Here is a 17,616-nt window from a genome sequence, read left to right on the forward strand (position 1 = left end):
GCCTAGCCAATGTGTTGCTATGCTTGTACAGAATGTGTTTGATTGTATTCAGACCGTTTAGAAACATAGCGTTCCTTTAAATTGAAGTTCAATGGTGGCATAGTTTAAACACAGCATTCCTTTAAATTCAAGTTCAATGGTGACATAGTTTAAACCAATATTCCTCAAGGACTGTGCTATTAACTTGACTCCTCTCTCTTACTTGGCTTACCAGCTCTTTCTTCTGTAGCATCTCAAACTGTCGGTGGTCTAACGAGGGCCCAATGCTGCTGGTTTGCTCTGCTTTCGATGGTGGTTTATTTTTCACTTTGTCATTGAGAAGAATTTTTCCATCTGGTACAGATAAAATCAAAGCCCTTCCACGTGTTTTATACAGCAGTCCTGTAGTTCAAAGTGTGCATTAGGTTTTGTTCAGTGGGTATTCTTTGTTTTTACAGAAGAATTCTGTGCTTAAGTTATAACTCAATATTTAAACAGTGACTGCTCTCAGGAGATTGTGTCAGGATAAGGGGCCTCGTGAGCCTCAGTACCACAGAAACAAGAAGAAGGTCAGAGCCTGTGCCCACAGCATTTTTGCCTTGAAGATGGCGCTAAGCTCTGTACCAAAAAGCAAGGGTGAAAGAAGCAGAGGCACAGATACACTTGCTGTTGCATGTGTTTGACTGGTTTTTTCCCCTCACAGGATGGCTTACCTAGCCATTGAGCATGACCTGATTTCTGGCAGGTGAGGGAAGGAGATGGCTCCTATGGGGTGAAGGTGGGGTGCAAGTGGTGGTGGAACCAAGAGGCAGCCTTCACAAGTTGAAGGTGCGGAGGAAAAGATGCTTGTGAAACAAGCAGGAGATTGCAGTGGACATTTGTGGTGAAATGTATGTTCTAATCAGCATAAGAGATGAGGGTATGAAGTCTGGGTATAAAGAAGACGTTATCTTTCCTTGGAGGACAGCCAGTGGATGGGCTTTCTGGGAGTGGCTGATGGCTAAGAGCCCCAGTTGAGAACGGTACATGGAGTTATGGGAGGAAGGTTACAGCTGAAATAAAAAAGGAAGAAAGAACATCGACAGAAATTATAATCAGTCATCATCATGCTGGGATAGTCAGTTCCTCATCAGCTCCAAAGCCTTGCTGTCATACTGACATATAGCACTGTTTTAATGAACTGCACCCAAATTGGTGCCAGTGTAGTTTACTGAGTTTTATTGACTTTATTGTTTTGTTAGTTAGCTGCAATACCTAGGCTATCTTTGGTACAGTACAAGAATATTTTAATGAAGAGATCAATATGAAATGGAAAAAATCAGAGAAAGGAAGGGATTTAAATCTTGTTGAGCTTTAAAATCCAATTGTCATTCTGTTCCTGACTTACCACAAATTAGCAGCAATATTTTGGGGCTACAGTACCTGTATTTGAGAGATAGATTTCAGCAACAGAGTTGTGCTTGTTTAGCTGACTTTTTTCTTCTTTCTATCTAATTATTTTGTATGATTTTGGTGTTGAGACATAGATGACTTGCAAGACTTTCAAGTATAAGCATCTTAATGAAGAAAATACAGCATTATTTAATTTGAAAATATCTGCAAAAGGGCTAACGATAGAAAATATTTTTAATAAAATATTCTGCAAGATTGATAAAAATGTGCTTGTAGTAATCTTTCAAGAGGATGTGCTATATAAAGGTCCACTTTTGCACAGATTTGTATGTGGAAATGAAGCAGCTCATTCAATCTTATGTTGACCAGCTTTTAATTATTCTTGTTTTCAATATTATATTCTAAGATATTCTCTGGGTTACTAATTTCAGAATGAAAATGACTGGAGCGGACAAGCACCATCCCTTCCTGTGAAAGGGATCAAATACTTACCTCTTCTGGATGATCTGTTTGGCAAGGAAGAATAATCTGATCTGTGCAAGGCACTGCTTTTGGATTCGTGTTTCAGCTCCAAAGCTTACTTAGACAGATACTGAAAACATTCCTTGTAAAACAAAAAAATCAGATATAGGTGTTATTGCATTTAATTTCTTATTCCAACATAGATGTATACTTTGTGTGTTTTTGTAACTCCTTCTAAATCAACAGTACTCTTTCATAGTTAAACAAGCATAATTAAAACTGTATTCTCTAATCTTTGTGTCTGGTTATATGGAGAATTTACAAGTATTGAGAAATCTTTGAGTCAAACAGAGCAAAATCTGACTGACTCTGCTTTGTTCTGCAAACAAAAGAGGTTGTTGGATGATCTCTTAAGCTATTAGGTCAGACTATATTAGCACAATAAGGTAATTCCGTTCAAATTTCCTCTCTTGCTCTTTAGCTTATATCTGTGTTTTTTGCTATGTCCCTGTGGTGATGCTTAAGTACTGTTTGTATCAAAGTTTGTTATTTTATGGAGGAAATACTAGCAAGGTTTTAGCACAGTATAAAGTTGCTCTGGTATCAGAGATAATTATAGCCTTCCAATATAGAAATAAATATTTTGCAGGCACGGCACGGAAGCTATCAGTTCTTGCTTTTTGTTTTAAATGTGACTCAGATTAGTAGCCACCCAAGTTTACTTGGGTGAGACATGTATGAAGAGAAGGTATTTCAGTACAATTTTAGTGTGCAGCTTTCTTGCAGTAGCACTGTACTTGCTCTTTGAAAATTAATTGATGCCTTTCTCTTTGCTCAAAATTGCAATGACTAAATGGAGTTCCTGTTAGCATTTTTGTATCTTTTTAAGCTTATGCCAGCTCAAAGCCATGATTAGATCTGAATTTACTGCATGCTTTTGTAAGAGAAGTAGTTACCCCAGTTTAAAGAATGGAAGAGGTGAGGTGAAGGGGGGAGCTGACTCATCCATGGCGATTCCATGGGGGAAGGGGAAGACGTGTGAGCCAGCACACCTCTGCCAGTGGCTGGGAAACTCACACATTCAGTAGACTGAGAACCCTGCGCTTTCTGTAATCTGAAGTTACAATTCAGGGAGGAAGTGTTTGATTTAGAAGGATGAGAATTCAACGTATCTAAATCCCCAAACTGAGGGAAAGACAATAGTTCAAAGAATAACTTAATTCGGTAAATCTGTATCTTTTTGGAAACTTGGAGATCCCTTTTAGAATGATGATTCCATTTAGAAATACCTTGCTGCACTTTTGCATGATAGTGTAAATGAAATTTTTAATTGTATGTCTTCTCTCTAGCTCCCCCAGCTCCTGAGAAGAAATTATTTTCCCTCCATATGGCAATATATGAAGCTTTTGGCAGCTTTTTACCTTTTTTGTCAGCAAAAAAGGACTTTTTCTGCATAATTATGGCATAAAAAAGGTATAATTATGTGTGTTGCTGCCACTTAGGAAGATGTTTGCAATATAATGAGTAAGTGATGGTCTGTGTCCAGGGGGTCAAAAAGAAAACTGTGACAACTTGTTGAAGTGCTCCAAGTTGTAGACAAGACCATGTACTGCTTTTTGATCCAAAAGAGGAAAACGGTTTCTTACATGACAAAAAAAATGTCTGACCATGGGGATAGTGTCAGGAGCCAAAACAATAATAACTTGCATTTGAAGCCAGTTTGATGAAAGCTGAAGATTTTTAAAACATGCCACCAAGACTGAGATTGACACTTTAAATGAATGCAGTTGCCCTTGTAAATTTTTAATGTTCCCCAGACTTCAGAAGGATATGTTTCAGTTGTGGAAATCTTGTACAGCCAAGGGTTTCCAAGAAAGATTGACTCTGAACATTTAGAACTTCCCAAGTAGCTTTTAGAGATGGAAAATTCACTTTAGTTTGTTTTCCTTTATGTGTATAGGACAAAGAGGAGCCTCTTTTCAGGAAAAAAAAAAAAAGTACAAGAAATAGAATTTATTATAATTTCATGTGGAACCCTGTGTATAGGTCTGGTCAATCATGGTCTGGTCTGGCCTGGTCATGGTCAAGAAAGGTGACTGCAAACTGGAACCAGTGCAGAGAAGAACTAGAAAGTTAACTAAGAGAATGGAGATAAGAAAGGAGACTAAAGGAGCTTGGCTTATTTAGATAAATAAAATGAAGTCTCAGAGAGAATATGACTGCTCTCTGTAAATACGTTATGGCCAGGCAAGGAAAATAATCTGTTTCAGTTAAGAATATTGGTAGTCTAAGAACAAAGGGGTGTAATTTGCCATGAATAAATTTAAACTGGACAACAAAAGGTGGTTTCTCACTTCTAAAACAATGAGGGTCTCAAACAGCCTTCCAAGACTAAAGTACTCAGTTTTAAGGTTGAGATGGGTCATCTGATGAGAGTAATTTTAGGATGTTTATTAATACCCTTCTGAATTATTATTCTCACTTCTCTTTCTCCTCTTTTCCCATGCATCTTGCATAACCCTGACGAGTACAAAATGATCTCCTCGGAGCAGGGCAGACAGGGCCTGAAAAATATTTTCAGTGCTTGTCACTGTGCTCACAATGTGTCATATGCTGTGGTCTGATGTGTTATAAACACTTTTCACCAGGTTTTCTTTTTTACAAGCAGCAGTGCTTCCAGAAGGGAAAGCCCTAGCCAATGAGCAGTCCAATAATACTCTTCGTATAATGTGACTTACAGCATATGCTGCCCAGAATATTTCAACCTCTCTTCTAATCCTGCCACCAGCTTCTTCTCTCTTTTCACATTGCTGATGAGGGGCCTGAATGAAGACAATACCACAAGATTATGTTTCAAGATGGCAGGAGGCCACAGCTTTAAAGCATGCATCGCATAAAGGGGAAAGCAGCCCTCACAGTTGCCATTAATCTCAGCTCTCGATCTCTGTAGGGGAGCCAAAGATATCTTCTTTCCACAAGTATCTGTGCTGTCCATGGCAGGAGCGAAGAGATTCACGTTACAGTACCGGCTCCCCATCTCACTGCTGGGGTCTGCTGCATGTTCAGTGTTAATTTTTATTTCCTCAACTTGGCATTTGAGAATAAGAGGCTTCAAGTTCTCTGGAATAGCTGCTGCTGCAAGCAAATGGCAGGCTGCAAACGGCAAAGAGGACCGGTCCTCATGTGCAGGTGGTGCACCGGTTAGCTCATGGCCTCACGTCAGCTTCTGCTCCTGTCCAGTTCAGAGTGCCTGCTCTGATCACCAGCAGATGGGCCCTCTCAGACATGGTAGCCACAAGCAGCCATAGACAATCTGTGGACAAAAATGAGGTTCCTCACCACGCAATATTTTTCTGTGTCCTGCCCATCATACAGGCATCTACTGTATTTTTCTAGACAGAGCCATTTGTACCAACGTCAGACAGATTTTCATCTGCATAAGTGAAAAGATGCTGGTCTCCCTTCTGCATTTGTCCCTCGTGCTGATGTGAGTTGATCCTACTTCGTGGCAGGAAAGCTCTTCACAGAAAAAGTTTGGGCTCAGTTGGCTCCTGTGTCTGCTCTCTCCGTCTTGTCCTTTTAGCCCAGGAGACGTTCCTGCCTCCTAAGGTGAACTTTCTGTGGGAAAACTGCAGGGATCCTAATTCCACAATAACCAAAATATTGGATGTTTTCAGTCACTTGACAGCATTCAGAGAACAGCAGTCCGTATATCACTAATAGTAATTCACTGGTCTCTGGCTTGCTGGACCCTTCTCTGTGTTCCCGTGGTTTGAGACATGGAACTAATAATTAGAAGAATTTTCCAGTTTTTAACATCTTGTAGTCATAGGTAGGTTATTCAGTGACATGGAGAGAAACATTAGTTCTTTAAGCAATAATGTCCTGTACCCTCAGTAACTTATCCGTTGCATATTTACTCGCAGCGTTTCTTCCTCTTCAAGGTGCCTTAGCCAGCAAGCCCCAGTACAATGAGAAAGACAAAATGGCATCATGTTTGTGAAGAAGTTACAATATCAGGAGGAAGAAATACCACAGTCTGAGTTCAGTCAGATTTTTAAAATTATTTTTAGGTTTTAGGGGGCAGTATAGATAACATTTGAGAGAAAACTATCTTGCAAGGAGACTTTTTTAAGTTACTGTTTGCTCTGAATTTATTTCTTGTTGTTGTTTGTTTAGGGTGGTGACTCAGACCCAGTCAGAAGCAGCGCTCATGTTCTAGGCAATGGTCAAACAAGCCAGATAGAAACAAGGGTGTGGGGGGAAGTCCGTGTCCCTACCAGTTTCCAATGTAAAGTTTAAAACCAGTGAGGGAGCATCACCAAGACAAGAAAGGATGTTAATACAGATATAAGATATTAAGTTTACAGATTGATTATATGAACCCTTTCTCTGCACAACTGGTCATTTCTGAATCATCTGGAAGTTTCTTCTGGTATGTATTACACACAAATAAACTAGCTATCCTCATCTGCCCTTCACCCTAGCCGGCTGTCCTCTGCTCTCCTCTTTCGTCAGGCTAGTTTCATATTAAGAACTATGAACAAAGAGAAGTAAAGGAGCTGATTCACACAAGTCTCCAAAATCTGATGCAGATCCCTGGCAAGCAGCATGGTGGGATGATCTGTAACAGCAAAAATTCATTGTATCACCTAACAGTACTTGAGAGAGCTCCCACTTTCAAAGGCAAATCTGCCAGAAGAATGGCATTGTCTTGAAAGACAAGAGGAAGACCTTTTGCAGAGCTGCTGTGGCACAGGTGGGATGCAGCCTCCTCTAAATTAGCATGAGGTTTATGGGTGAGACTTATGTCCCTTGCCTTCAGATGGCTACAGTGCAGATGTCTGCACCTGCACTAGCTCTCTGAATCCCTTACTTGCCGAAGGAAGGGCGATGGGCACCTCTAGGGAGTGACTAGCCTACAGGAATATCTACAGGAGGCCTGTTATCCATGCAGTGCCCCTCCCTCTGCACTGACTGTGAAGGGATTTAAAACAACCAGCTGAATGTAGATGTTTGCATTGCTGTCGGGCCTTGGGGTCCATCAGCATTGCTAGAGGACCACTGGGGTCAAACATGGTGACCGCTTGGCTGGTCCTCACCCTTGCTGCAGGTTGCAGCCACACTGCAGTGAGTATGGTATGTGTAGAAAGGGCTGAGCTTCAGCCAGCTGTGGGTAGTCTGGGTTGAGCTGGGCAGACCGGGCAGAGGAGAGCGTGAGTCCGTGCTACGTGCTGAACGTGCATGTGATCCCTCTCATGGGGTATTCTGGAGCTTAGGCTGAGCAGAGACTCGGCGCCATGCTTAGCAGGTGGACCTGACTGTCCTCAATGAGCTTGACTCGGGCTATGGCCAGTGGGTCTTGGTCAAATTTCACTCCAGCTAGGTAAACAGGAAAACCTGGGTTGATTTAAATGGAACTACGGTTTCGCTTGTTAGAGCTCTCTGAAAATCTAATTTAGCAAAGTATTTAAGTGTATGCCTAAGGCTGTCCCTTTTGCACAAAGCCACTCGAGTGTGTGCAGGCGGCTTGCTAAAATCTGTCAAATGAAGCACTGGTGGAAATGCTTTCCTGACAAGGAGGAATTCCTAATTTGAGGCATTTAGGAATTAAATCATTGTAATAAAAAACCCCACCATACGAGAAGGTAGCAGTGAAAGGAGGTAATACAGAATTGTCTGGACATGTTTATACAGGCTATATTTTGTGTGTTGTTACTGTAGTTCTTCTGCAATATAAGCTAGCAATTAACAATTAAATTCCCATTATGGGATCATGTTGGTAATTGAGATAAACTGTAAGTGTGTAACTGTTTTAAACCTTTCTTTTAACTAACCCAAATACTGTAGTACTTATATAATTTAGAGATAATATCCCCATTAGTAGAGTTTATGACTCAATAAACAGCTCCCACAAGTTCATAAAAGCCAAAACCATAAACACCAGGACTATTAATGCAATAGAAATTCTGTGCCTCCCTCTTTTCTTGGTGGTCTAGATAGAGCAAAGGGAAATGCTATCTCAGAAAAAAAACATTTGTTCTGGCTATATAAATATAAATGAATTGTCTTAAAACCCATCTGGAAATTTCCTCTCCTCCCCATGTCCCAGGTGGTCTGGCAACAGTGATGCATTCTGCTTTTGTCTGCAGGCAAGAGCAAGAGCTCCCATTTGAAATCATTTACATGAAATGATTGCATGTAAAAGCGCTGGTGGTATCCTCACCCTGCCTCTCCCTTCTGGAGAAATGGGAACAAAATCTTCTCTAGAGTTGGGTTTCAGTGTACTTTTCTATTACTTTTTTTTTTTTTTTTAAAGGAAAAGCCTTGTCGAAGTGCCTGGACTTCACAGTTTTTGAACCTCTCTGCTGCTGGCATTTTTTCCCCATTTTGACAGCTAAATGAATTTTAGTGAAGAGCGTCTGCTTGCCTGGAGGTTAATACAAGCAGAGCTTTTGTAGCTCAGGCCTCTTTCCATTTGGAGCTGAGGGAAGTGATTAATTAAGCCATTTGCAACAAAAAAATGAACCCTTTCCTTTGTCCGAAAGAGCTTTATTTCGCAGTGTGGTAGGGCGCCGTTCTGCTTAGCAAATCATTGCGCAATGAACCACTTCTATCTGGTCACTTACTTTGCTGCTGAAGGACATTTCTTCCTGTGTTGTTAAAATCATATTGTTTGAGTTCTCAAAATGCAGGAAGTTTTTGTCATTGCTAGCCGGCTGGGTTCCAAATGGATGTGAAAAGCTGGAGGAACACAACAGAGCCACTGCTCTTGCCCTCCCTCTCCCAGTAGGTAACTCATCCTCGGATGAAACACACCGTTTTCATTTGTTTTGCTGTTGCATCATGTCTTCTGGTTTTGCCACTTTTGTGTGAGAGTTTGTTTCCAGAGTAAGCATCTCAAGTGGCTGTTGGGATTTGTGTCTATCACCTCGCCGCTGCTGGATTCCTGACCTTTATGCCGACGAGGGAGTTTGGCCTTTAGGACCACAGGAAAGCTCTTTTTCACAGAAGGCAGAAACGCAGACGTTTTGTTCTGCGGAAGCGTGGTAAGTAGTGAGCAAATAAGGTGTCTCCTGGGCTTTGTGCCATTTGCATTTCACTGGCCTTCCGGGTTTATCCTGAATTTTTAAGTTTCCATAACAATGGTATCAAACAGGGAGGCACTCCCTCGGGAATGTGCCTGCCCACTCGCTCTCGCCCCACACGTAACACTCGCTCGGTAAAGTTTCAGGGCCTCGCGGCAGGTTGAGAGATGCCCCTTTTGATTCCCTGTTGGCAACCACATAATGAAGACAACCCAAGACCCGAAGCAAATCAAGTATTCGAATTAGAAAGACTCAGCATCTTAATGAAGCAAAATTCCTTTTAGGAGGCAAACGATCACGAAGGACTTGAACTGTCGCTGCTGAGGTCCCGACAGTTTCACCATTGATTTCTGTGGGAACAGGTTTGGCTTTACTTTCTGGGAAAGGGCGATTGCTTTGCTGCTTTCCTACCCTTGCACCCAAAATCCTCGACTCGTCTCAGGGTAGTCCACATGCTTCAGCTGCAGCAGCCAGGTCCTAGGACTGGGTCAGATCCCGGCAGATCCCAGCTCAAAATGCAGTATTGCAGATATGCAGGTATGGGGGTCTGTGATGGATGCACCCGACTCCTTAACCAAACTAGCGGTAGTTTGGTAGAGGTTCCAAAGAAGGTAAAGGCCTAAGCCATAACCGGGCCAAGAACTTCTCTAGCTCCAGCCTGTTCTCCGAGAACCCACAAAGGAGCAGAGTGACACAGTGAGCATGGATGCATATGAGCTTGGAACACCCATCATGCGATTAACACATGAATAGCGGGTGGCTTTTCCAAGACTCATTTATCAATTTAACAAAGAAAGTTGTGGATACAAGAAGTCTCATGCATACCTTTGCCATCGCATGTAATTTGGCTGCAAGCCAATCACTTTATTCCATAAATATGACAGCCTTAGTGAGCCTTCTTTGAGCTCTCCCTGCTAAGCAGCTTGGCAGTATGGCGGTGATCTCCCCTTGAGCTGGGATGCCTGTCAATGCCTCCTCGAGGCAGAGAGACCTTTCACCAACAGCGGATCTTCCGTAAGCAACCGATAGTGCTCGTAACCTTGTATTACGGTAACTTTGATTTGTGTCTTGGTAACTTTGATTTTGTCTTGGTAACTTTGGCTCTGCCTTGGTAGTTTTGAATCATTGTTCAAATGATCGTGCAGTGCAGTAACAGAGTGAACCTTGCCATCGAACTTTGTTAAGTCGCACTTTTACAACATCATATTTCAATAAAACCACTTTTGCTGATACCTTTGACAGTGGTTCTTTAAGCTATCTAAATCGCCCATTCGCAACAGGGTCGCACCGCCTCCTCCGTGGCGGCAGCATTAGCAGCTCTGGCTCCTGGCACCCCGTGGGACGGAGAGCCAGGAGGAACCGTGCTCTGGCTCCTAGCAAGACGAGAGGCTGGATCAAAGCCTCGTGCAGACAGGGAAGACAGATGGTGACTCCAGCGCCAGCTCCAACCTGTGAGTAGGGAGGTTTTGCAAGTAACACTAGCAAGACTGCACAGGGATGGGAAAAGGAGTAATTCCTAGGTATGAGATAACGTTCCTGATGCCATGTAAGTATGTTGATGAGTAGGACAGGATCAGAGATTCTGCATCACAGAAAAATATCTGTAATATTGTCTGCCTGGTCTACTACATCTCTATCATCTTGTGTCAGCGGTGGGGATTGATGGAGTAACAGAGAAATTTTCATAAGAAACTCTTGTAAGAAGAGAATAAATGACTTTTCATTATCCTAAAATACACCTTAATCTAAGTACGTGGGTGGGCTGTTACTTGAATTATAGAGAAGAAAACGACTTCTCAGGCTTTGACTCCATTGTATGCAGTTATGAAATGCTCCAAAGCCTCCTGAGAGGTTCCTGGTCATTTAGAGGGAGCGGGATCGGGCCCTTCTCTCAGGTTAGAAGCTCATCATTTGAAGTCTGCGGGTGACTGCGGGTCTCGTGGGTTGCCCAAGAGCCTGCGTGTAGCTCAGGAGGGCTGTTTTCCCAAAGCAGGCCCAGCAATTGCAGGATTGCCTCCTCACCGAGGAGAGGTTTCAGCTTTCTGATCGCTCTTTTGCCTCCTGGATTTCTCCGCTCAGTTGCACAAACCTACCACTTTCCCCGGGTAAGAAGCAATGCCCCCTTTCTTGTGGGTGAGGGCGATTGCATAGTCTTCCTCCTGCTTCATCAGCTGAGGCTTCCAGATACTCTGAGACTGTTCAGCCCTGCCCTGCAAAGCCCCTGGCTGAGCTTTTCCTACTGATGGCGTGTGGAGAGCTATAGAAAGAATGAATGGCGTGAGTATTAACACCCGACAAGCAGGAGGAAGAGCTGCACAACTGACACGTGGATGTCGATGAACGCTTCCCTCCCCTCACATTCTTCTTAGAAAAATGTCCTGTTGGTGGCATTTGAGGCATCTCTGCCTCCGTGTGCCAAAGGCCTCTCATAGCGCAGGAGGTAAACCGTAAATCACAGTGTGAGATACAATTTTTTGGATTTAATATTGCTAATTTAATCCATGTTAGTGATGCTGAGCATGCATCAGTTAAGGAAAGCAATCAGTTGGCCATCTCTGGGGAGCATTTTGAGAGTGTTTTCAGGTCCAAAAGTTGGAACCCAAGTTTATGGAACAGGATGTTTCCAGCACAGGTAAGTGGAAAGAGTTCTTGAGGTGACATGGTATAATGTTGCGTTTATCTCAGGAGTACAACTAATAGATAATGTACCAGTGCAAATAGATTTTACAGTATGATGTCATAGCAGCCTTTCATCTGTGTGCCTAAATATTCAAACCAAATAGCATCCCTGAGGGAAATGGTTACTGTCCTTCTGTAAGCTAGCAATGCAGGATTCAGCATTAAAAGTTGGCCTCATGCAGTAGACTGGATTACATGAGTTAAAACAATGGTGGTAATGGAAACAAAAGATAGGTGCGTTTGTTAGGACAGTAATGGGACTGTCGCCTCTTCCCTCCCCTTATTTGGATCAGTCACTGTATCTGCTCTGGGTAATATGGTGGAGAGAAAATATGGACCTCTGAGTCTGCCAGGAAAGAAGGAGTGGGTTGCACCAGGGCACGTTGTTTCCGAGAGTCAGACCATTTTAGGAAGGGTGAGCAAGAAGGACTGGGAAGGACTTGCTGCATAAAGATGATTACAGTTAGGTGAGTAAGCCTTGCTTTGCCCACTGGGAACTCATGGCTTTTGTCTCAAGGAAGCCAATGTGTGTCAGATGGCTGAAGGTGACTCATTAAACAGCATATGCTAAAGTTACATTAGTGTTGTAGTGAGAAGGATCAGGAATGGAAGGAGAAAGAGATAATCAACATTTATTTTCTTTTAACAATACTGTAATTAAGTGTTTTTATTTTCAGGGCCAGCTCCTGAGGTTGCTATGCTCCCTGAACCCCTGTTCATGGCTGTTGCTGCTCCTTATCCGGAGTGGTCTTCCACATAAGGTGAGAGACGGTGGGTACTGGCTGGTGTGACCCATGACTTGGGTGCTGGCTGGTGTGACCCATGACTTGGGTGCTGGCTGGTGAGACCAAGGAAGGCTCTGTCTCTGCCAGGCTGCGCTTGCCATTTAAGTGGTAAAGATTTCAATCTGTATTTTTTTCAATTCGAAGTGGGATGCTGTAATGTTGGACTGGTGGGAACACTGCTGCACACAGTTGCTAGGGAAACATCTTCAAGTTCATTTTCCTTTGAGTTTTGTCATTCAACTCACAGCATGGCCGTAATTGTTCTTTTGAAAGTGGGACATGTGAGCCATGAAGGGGTGCCAGTCACTGATGTAAGTGCTGGCATTGACCAAACACTCCGGCTTGAATCTCACCAAGGGTCTTAGGGTCAGCAGAGAGGTTTCTGCAGGTGCTGGAGGGGGGTTGGAAGCAAAACAGCATCAACATGGATTTGAACAATGTGTTGAGAAACCCCTTCAATTATACCTGCAGCAATGACTCAAGTTCAAGCTTATATGCTTGAGATGTTTTGCTAGACTTTGTATTTACATTTGGGTAGCCTTTTCTTCTGGCAGTGATGCCCCTTGTTTTGTTAATGAGTCTGCTAGCAGTGTGTTGGTAGGCTCTGTAATGAAAGAAAATATGACAAGAGTTATTGACACAATATCAAAACTGATCAGAACATTCTCCTCTAAATAGGAAGTGAAGTGACAAGCCTGTTTCTATCAGTCAACCTTGAACGTCATTACAATCATCCCTCATCAGCATGCCACAGAGGCAGCGATGGAAGATGTAAACACCAACCTTTGTGGAAGAAGAGACCTCTCAAAATAGGTGGGTCTCCCAAACATTTGTATGTCTAAACTCTCCCTCGAAGAGATAGTCGGGCACAAAATCACTCACCCCTCTGTGGGGACTGAGCTGGGGACTAATTTTCTAATGGACGATTCTAGGAATTGCTCTGTAAGCAGAGGCAAAGCAGATATTTTGGGAAAACAGTTGCAGTTCTGTCATCACCTCTCTGTAATGCCTGTATGTCAGCAAAGTTGTGCGTGGAGCCTCCTTGTCTCATTGCACAGACACAGCAGGAGTCGGCTCGTGATCCAGAGATATCACCCGTGAAGCAGATCGGACAAAAGTCGGGAAGGGGTCCCGAGAAGTGAGATGAAGTGGCACATCCACGACTAGCATGGCAAATCTGAGGCAAAATCCTGACCCTCTGAACCCCTAAACAGCACCTTCTCCAGTGGGCTTCATCTTTCCCTTTTTCTTTTTGGGCCTACAGCTCAGGTAACGTCTTCAGAGGATGGCTGCTCTTGCCCAGAACTTGCCAGATGAACCAGGATGGGGTCTTCTGGGGGCTTTGCCTTCCCTGGGGTCCCTGGGGTGACGATTTGCATCACACAGAGAGGGGGACACAAGGGAGGCCCCCGCAGCCCCGGGGCCGTGCAGGAGGGTGACCCCCTCGGGGCCACCAGCCGCTGCCGGCAGGCTTGACCGCTTCTCCTGCTCCTGTCCTCCGTCTCCTTCACAGCCACAGGCTGCCAAGAACAAGGAGGCTTTTTTGGAGTGAGACGGGATCATGGGCGTTGGGAGGGGAGAAGAATGATCCCATACCAGCTCTCTCATCCCCGTCCCCCGCTTTGACAGAAAGTTGGGTCTGTGTTGTTTTTGTTTCTGCTTCTTTCTCCCTTGCCAAAGAAATCATTGTGACTAACTCCTCATCATACGTGTTAGACAGTGTTTCTGGGATCAGGTCCTTCTCACAAAAACAAAAATAATCCCTCTTGCCTCCCCTCCCAGCTATCCCATAACATACGTAAGTGTTCAAGGAAGCCAGGAATGTATTTTAATTCAGATCATTATTAATAAGTTCAGGAGCTATGAGTTTTCCCCTCTTCATTCAAAATGAGTTATGTTTTGGAGAAATATATATCCATCTTACAAAGTTTTAATCCGAAGGGACACCTCTTAATTAAATTAACCAGTGAAAAGGAAATACTTGTAATAAGGGTGCAAGATAAATATTTGTACCGTGCACATTCTAATTTATCACAGCCTTAAAAGAGTCCATAAGGTTTGTTTTTCTTCACTGAAATGTGACGCATTCAGATATCATTCTCATTTATAAATTAGTGTATGCCACATGGGATACCCCCCTATGGGTTAAGGGTATTGGCCTCTGAGTGATATACTGCAGCTGAGAGTGCTGTGAAGTGAAGATGAGTAGTCCTGAAACGCAAGCCCGAAATTTAACATTACCCAGAGGCAAACACAGCCCTGAACTGACTCGAGGGTGGAGGCAAGGCAGGACAGCCCTGATGTATTATCATGTGGGAATGCACAGTGCGGCGGTGCTGCTAATTTGGGGGAAGAGAGGTGAAAGCACCCACGCTCCCTCCATTAATCTGCATTTGTTTACCGAGGCGGTACCATGATGATACCCACTGAAGCCCTGGGTAGGCAAAATACTTAAGCGGGAGCCTATTTTTAAAGCACCTGGTAGGTTGAATTAATTTCACAGGCAGTGCTTTCCTTTCATACTTGTAATTATGTTCATGATTAAATACTTGATGCCTTCACTGCTATAGGTAACTTCTACCTCTTTGAGTTTTATTTAGCATTTTTTGAACTAAAACACAATTCCTGTACACATACCTTTGTTTACGCATTTACCTTCTCTAATGTCTGCATGAATGCTCATGCAGTATTACGCACACGCACGCACGTGCACACACTCAGGTGTATAAGACAGACAGACAAGTCAAATACAGACTTGCATATTTTTACCCTATGTTATGTATTTGACTACATTTTAAAAGTATGCAAATTTCTACTTTGTAAAACTGGGGGTAATCATGCTGAAGGAAGATCAACAACGTTGACTCAACGTTGACTCAAACGTCAACAAATATGCACAATTATTCCAGGAAAGGAGTGTGCACAGGGATAGCTCTGATTTAGAATAGAATAGAATAGAATAGAATAGAATAGAATAGAATAGAATAGAATAGAATAGGCTATTTTGGCTGGAAGGAACCTACAACGATCATCTAGTCCAACTGCCTGACTACTTCAGGGCTGACCAAAAGTTAAAGCATGTCGTTAAGGGCATTGTCCAAATGCCTCTTAAACACTGACAGGCTTGGGGCATCGACCACTGTACCAGTATAACTGAAATTATAGAGGCAAAATAATGCTAGTGCATTTCCCAATGTAGGAGGGCTCTAATTAACTGCAAACTCAGATCGCAGCATTAATTGCGGATGCCAAACTATATGACAAGTTCTGGATGTTCAGTCGGTGCCTTATATTATGTTTCACCCACAAGAGACTATAGGAGCAAAACCGTGAATACAAAAATGGAGTTTATGGGGGAAGAAATTTATGGGCAGTGCATTTTGTGATGCAAAAACTAAATCAACACTTTATTCAAGGAACAAGGACAACTTTCCAAATATTTTAATTGTGGGCATACTTTAGCTCAGTTTGTGGAAGAACTTATGCTTTTAACAGGGAAACTAGCACAGATAACTGAACTTGTCTACAGGGAATAGTTGTTGTCCTTCTAATTATTAATAAAACCTCACATTTAAACCTTTTATTCCAGATATATTAACTATAGCTAGAAATAATTCAAGAATGAACCCGAGAATTGCAAACTAACGTGCTGGCCTTCTATACCAGACAAGGTATTGAAAATTATATCACAGATTAGAATTGATAGACACGGATGGATCCCATGTCTGTGAGGTAGATGGTGAAAGGAAAGAAATGTTGCTTCTGTGGGGGAGAGTCAGGCTTCGCAAATCTGTCGGCAGTCTTTGCAGAAGTCAGTAAGTATGTGACTAAGCAAGGCACCACCAATAAAGCGTATCCCGCTTTCCAAAAATGATACTTTGCCCCAGGCACATTGGCAAGCCAAGCTGCAGAGTGGAAAAAGGCCCAAGTCCTCTTGCAGAGCTTCTCTAGTCTAGAAAACAGTGTAGATGTATGTGGTATACTCTGATGTGTTAATCAAAGATCTGGAAGAGGGGATAAATAGCGAGTTAACCACATTTGCAGATGATGCAGAACTCTTCAGAAGAGTCAACAGCAAAGAGTTGCAGGAGAATCTCACGCTGCTGAGTGACCGAGAGATAAAACGTCAGGAGAAAGTCAGTGCAAAGTAATGAAAGGGGGAAAAGAACAAAATGACCACTGCTTATCCAACAGTTGGCTCTCAGCAAGCTGCTGCCATTTAGAAAGAAGTTTGGAATAATGATGGAAAATTCTCCAATAGCATTGTCTGCTACTCAGCAATGGAGGAAAAAAACAGGCAAATTAAGTACTAGATACTACCAGGAAAGGAAGTTGTTGCTTGAATCGTAAGTCCAAGCCATGCCATGCTTCAGCCCCCTAAACAAGAATGAGGAGGGCTATGACCAAGCTTGCAGGAGAGGAGTGATGAAACGGCTTATGAAAAAAGGCCTCTTCAGGGAAAGAGCCTACTCAGTGTTTCTTGTAATGGAAGAACTAAGAGTCTTCCAAGGACATTATCAGGTTTAAAAAGAGGGAAGGGAAGTATTAATTTCACACGCAGCATAGACGCCTCGTGCCTGTGTCTTTGCCGCAGGAAGCTGCACAGGCCAAGAGGGTAGAGGGGCTCAAAAGGGGATTAGACAAATTCGGAGAAGACTGGGCCGTTGGTGGCTGTCAAACACAGCGACCCAGCTGCAGCTCCGGCTCAGGAGGCCCTGTGACCGCTGAGCGCTGGGGGCACGGCGGGGACACCGGGAAGGGCCCCTGGGCGCTGGTCCTCTTTCCTCTGTGCTTTGCTCTGAGCATCTGCTACTGGCCGCCGTCAGAGGCAGGATACGAGGCTGGACCGACCCTTGGTCTGACCTCGCAGAGCAGTTCTTATGCTCCTCCGTCTCACCGAGAAATACAGATGTGCTGTGCTGACATCTAAATAAAATAAAATAATCGAACTCTAAATAAACTGAATGTTCTCCTTGAACTAAAAAGCAAAACAAAACAAAACAACAAAAAAACCCCAAAATAAAACCAAGATAATGTTTATACTGGGAAATGTGCATTTTTTTCTTCATGGATAATTCAAAAACAGCTGTAGGGGTTTTACTCAGACTCCCCCCCTCCAAAGTTCACTTTTAGGTTGAGACAAATGTTTTCAGTGCCAAAGAAGATATTTGAAGAAGGCTGTAAGTGAGAGAAAACAGAGTTAAGATGCAAATTGTGTTTTGCTGCAACTT

General features: G+C 43.1%; 1 protein-coding gene across 3 annotated transcripts in view; it reads left to right on the forward strand.

Annotated features, from left to right (window-relative positions):
* Positions 1-2,485, forward strand: part of EFHC2 (EF-hand domain containing 2) — a 67,760-nt gene extending 65,275 nt beyond the window's left edge. For all 3 annotated transcript variants that reach the window (XM_075520078.1, XM_075520097.1, XM_075520087.1), the window contains one exon: positions 1,803-2,485. In XM_075520078.1, the coding sequence (XP_075376193.1) occupies positions 1,803-1,898 (96 nt within the window). In that variant the 3' untranslated portion in view covers positions 1,899-2,485. The remainder of the gene's footprint in view (positions 1-1,802) is intronic.
* The last annotated feature ends 15,131 nt before the right edge of the window (positions 2,486-17,616 follow it).

The sequence above is a fragment of the Mycteria americana genome, chromosome 1 (assembly GCF_035582795.1).
Source record: "Mycteria americana isolate JAX WOST 10 ecotype Jacksonville Zoo and Gardens chromosome 1, USCA_MyAme_1.0, whole genome shotgun sequence".
NCBI classification, from domain to species: domain Eukaryota; kingdom Metazoa; phylum Chordata; class Aves; order Ciconiiformes; family Ciconiidae; genus Mycteria; species Mycteria americana.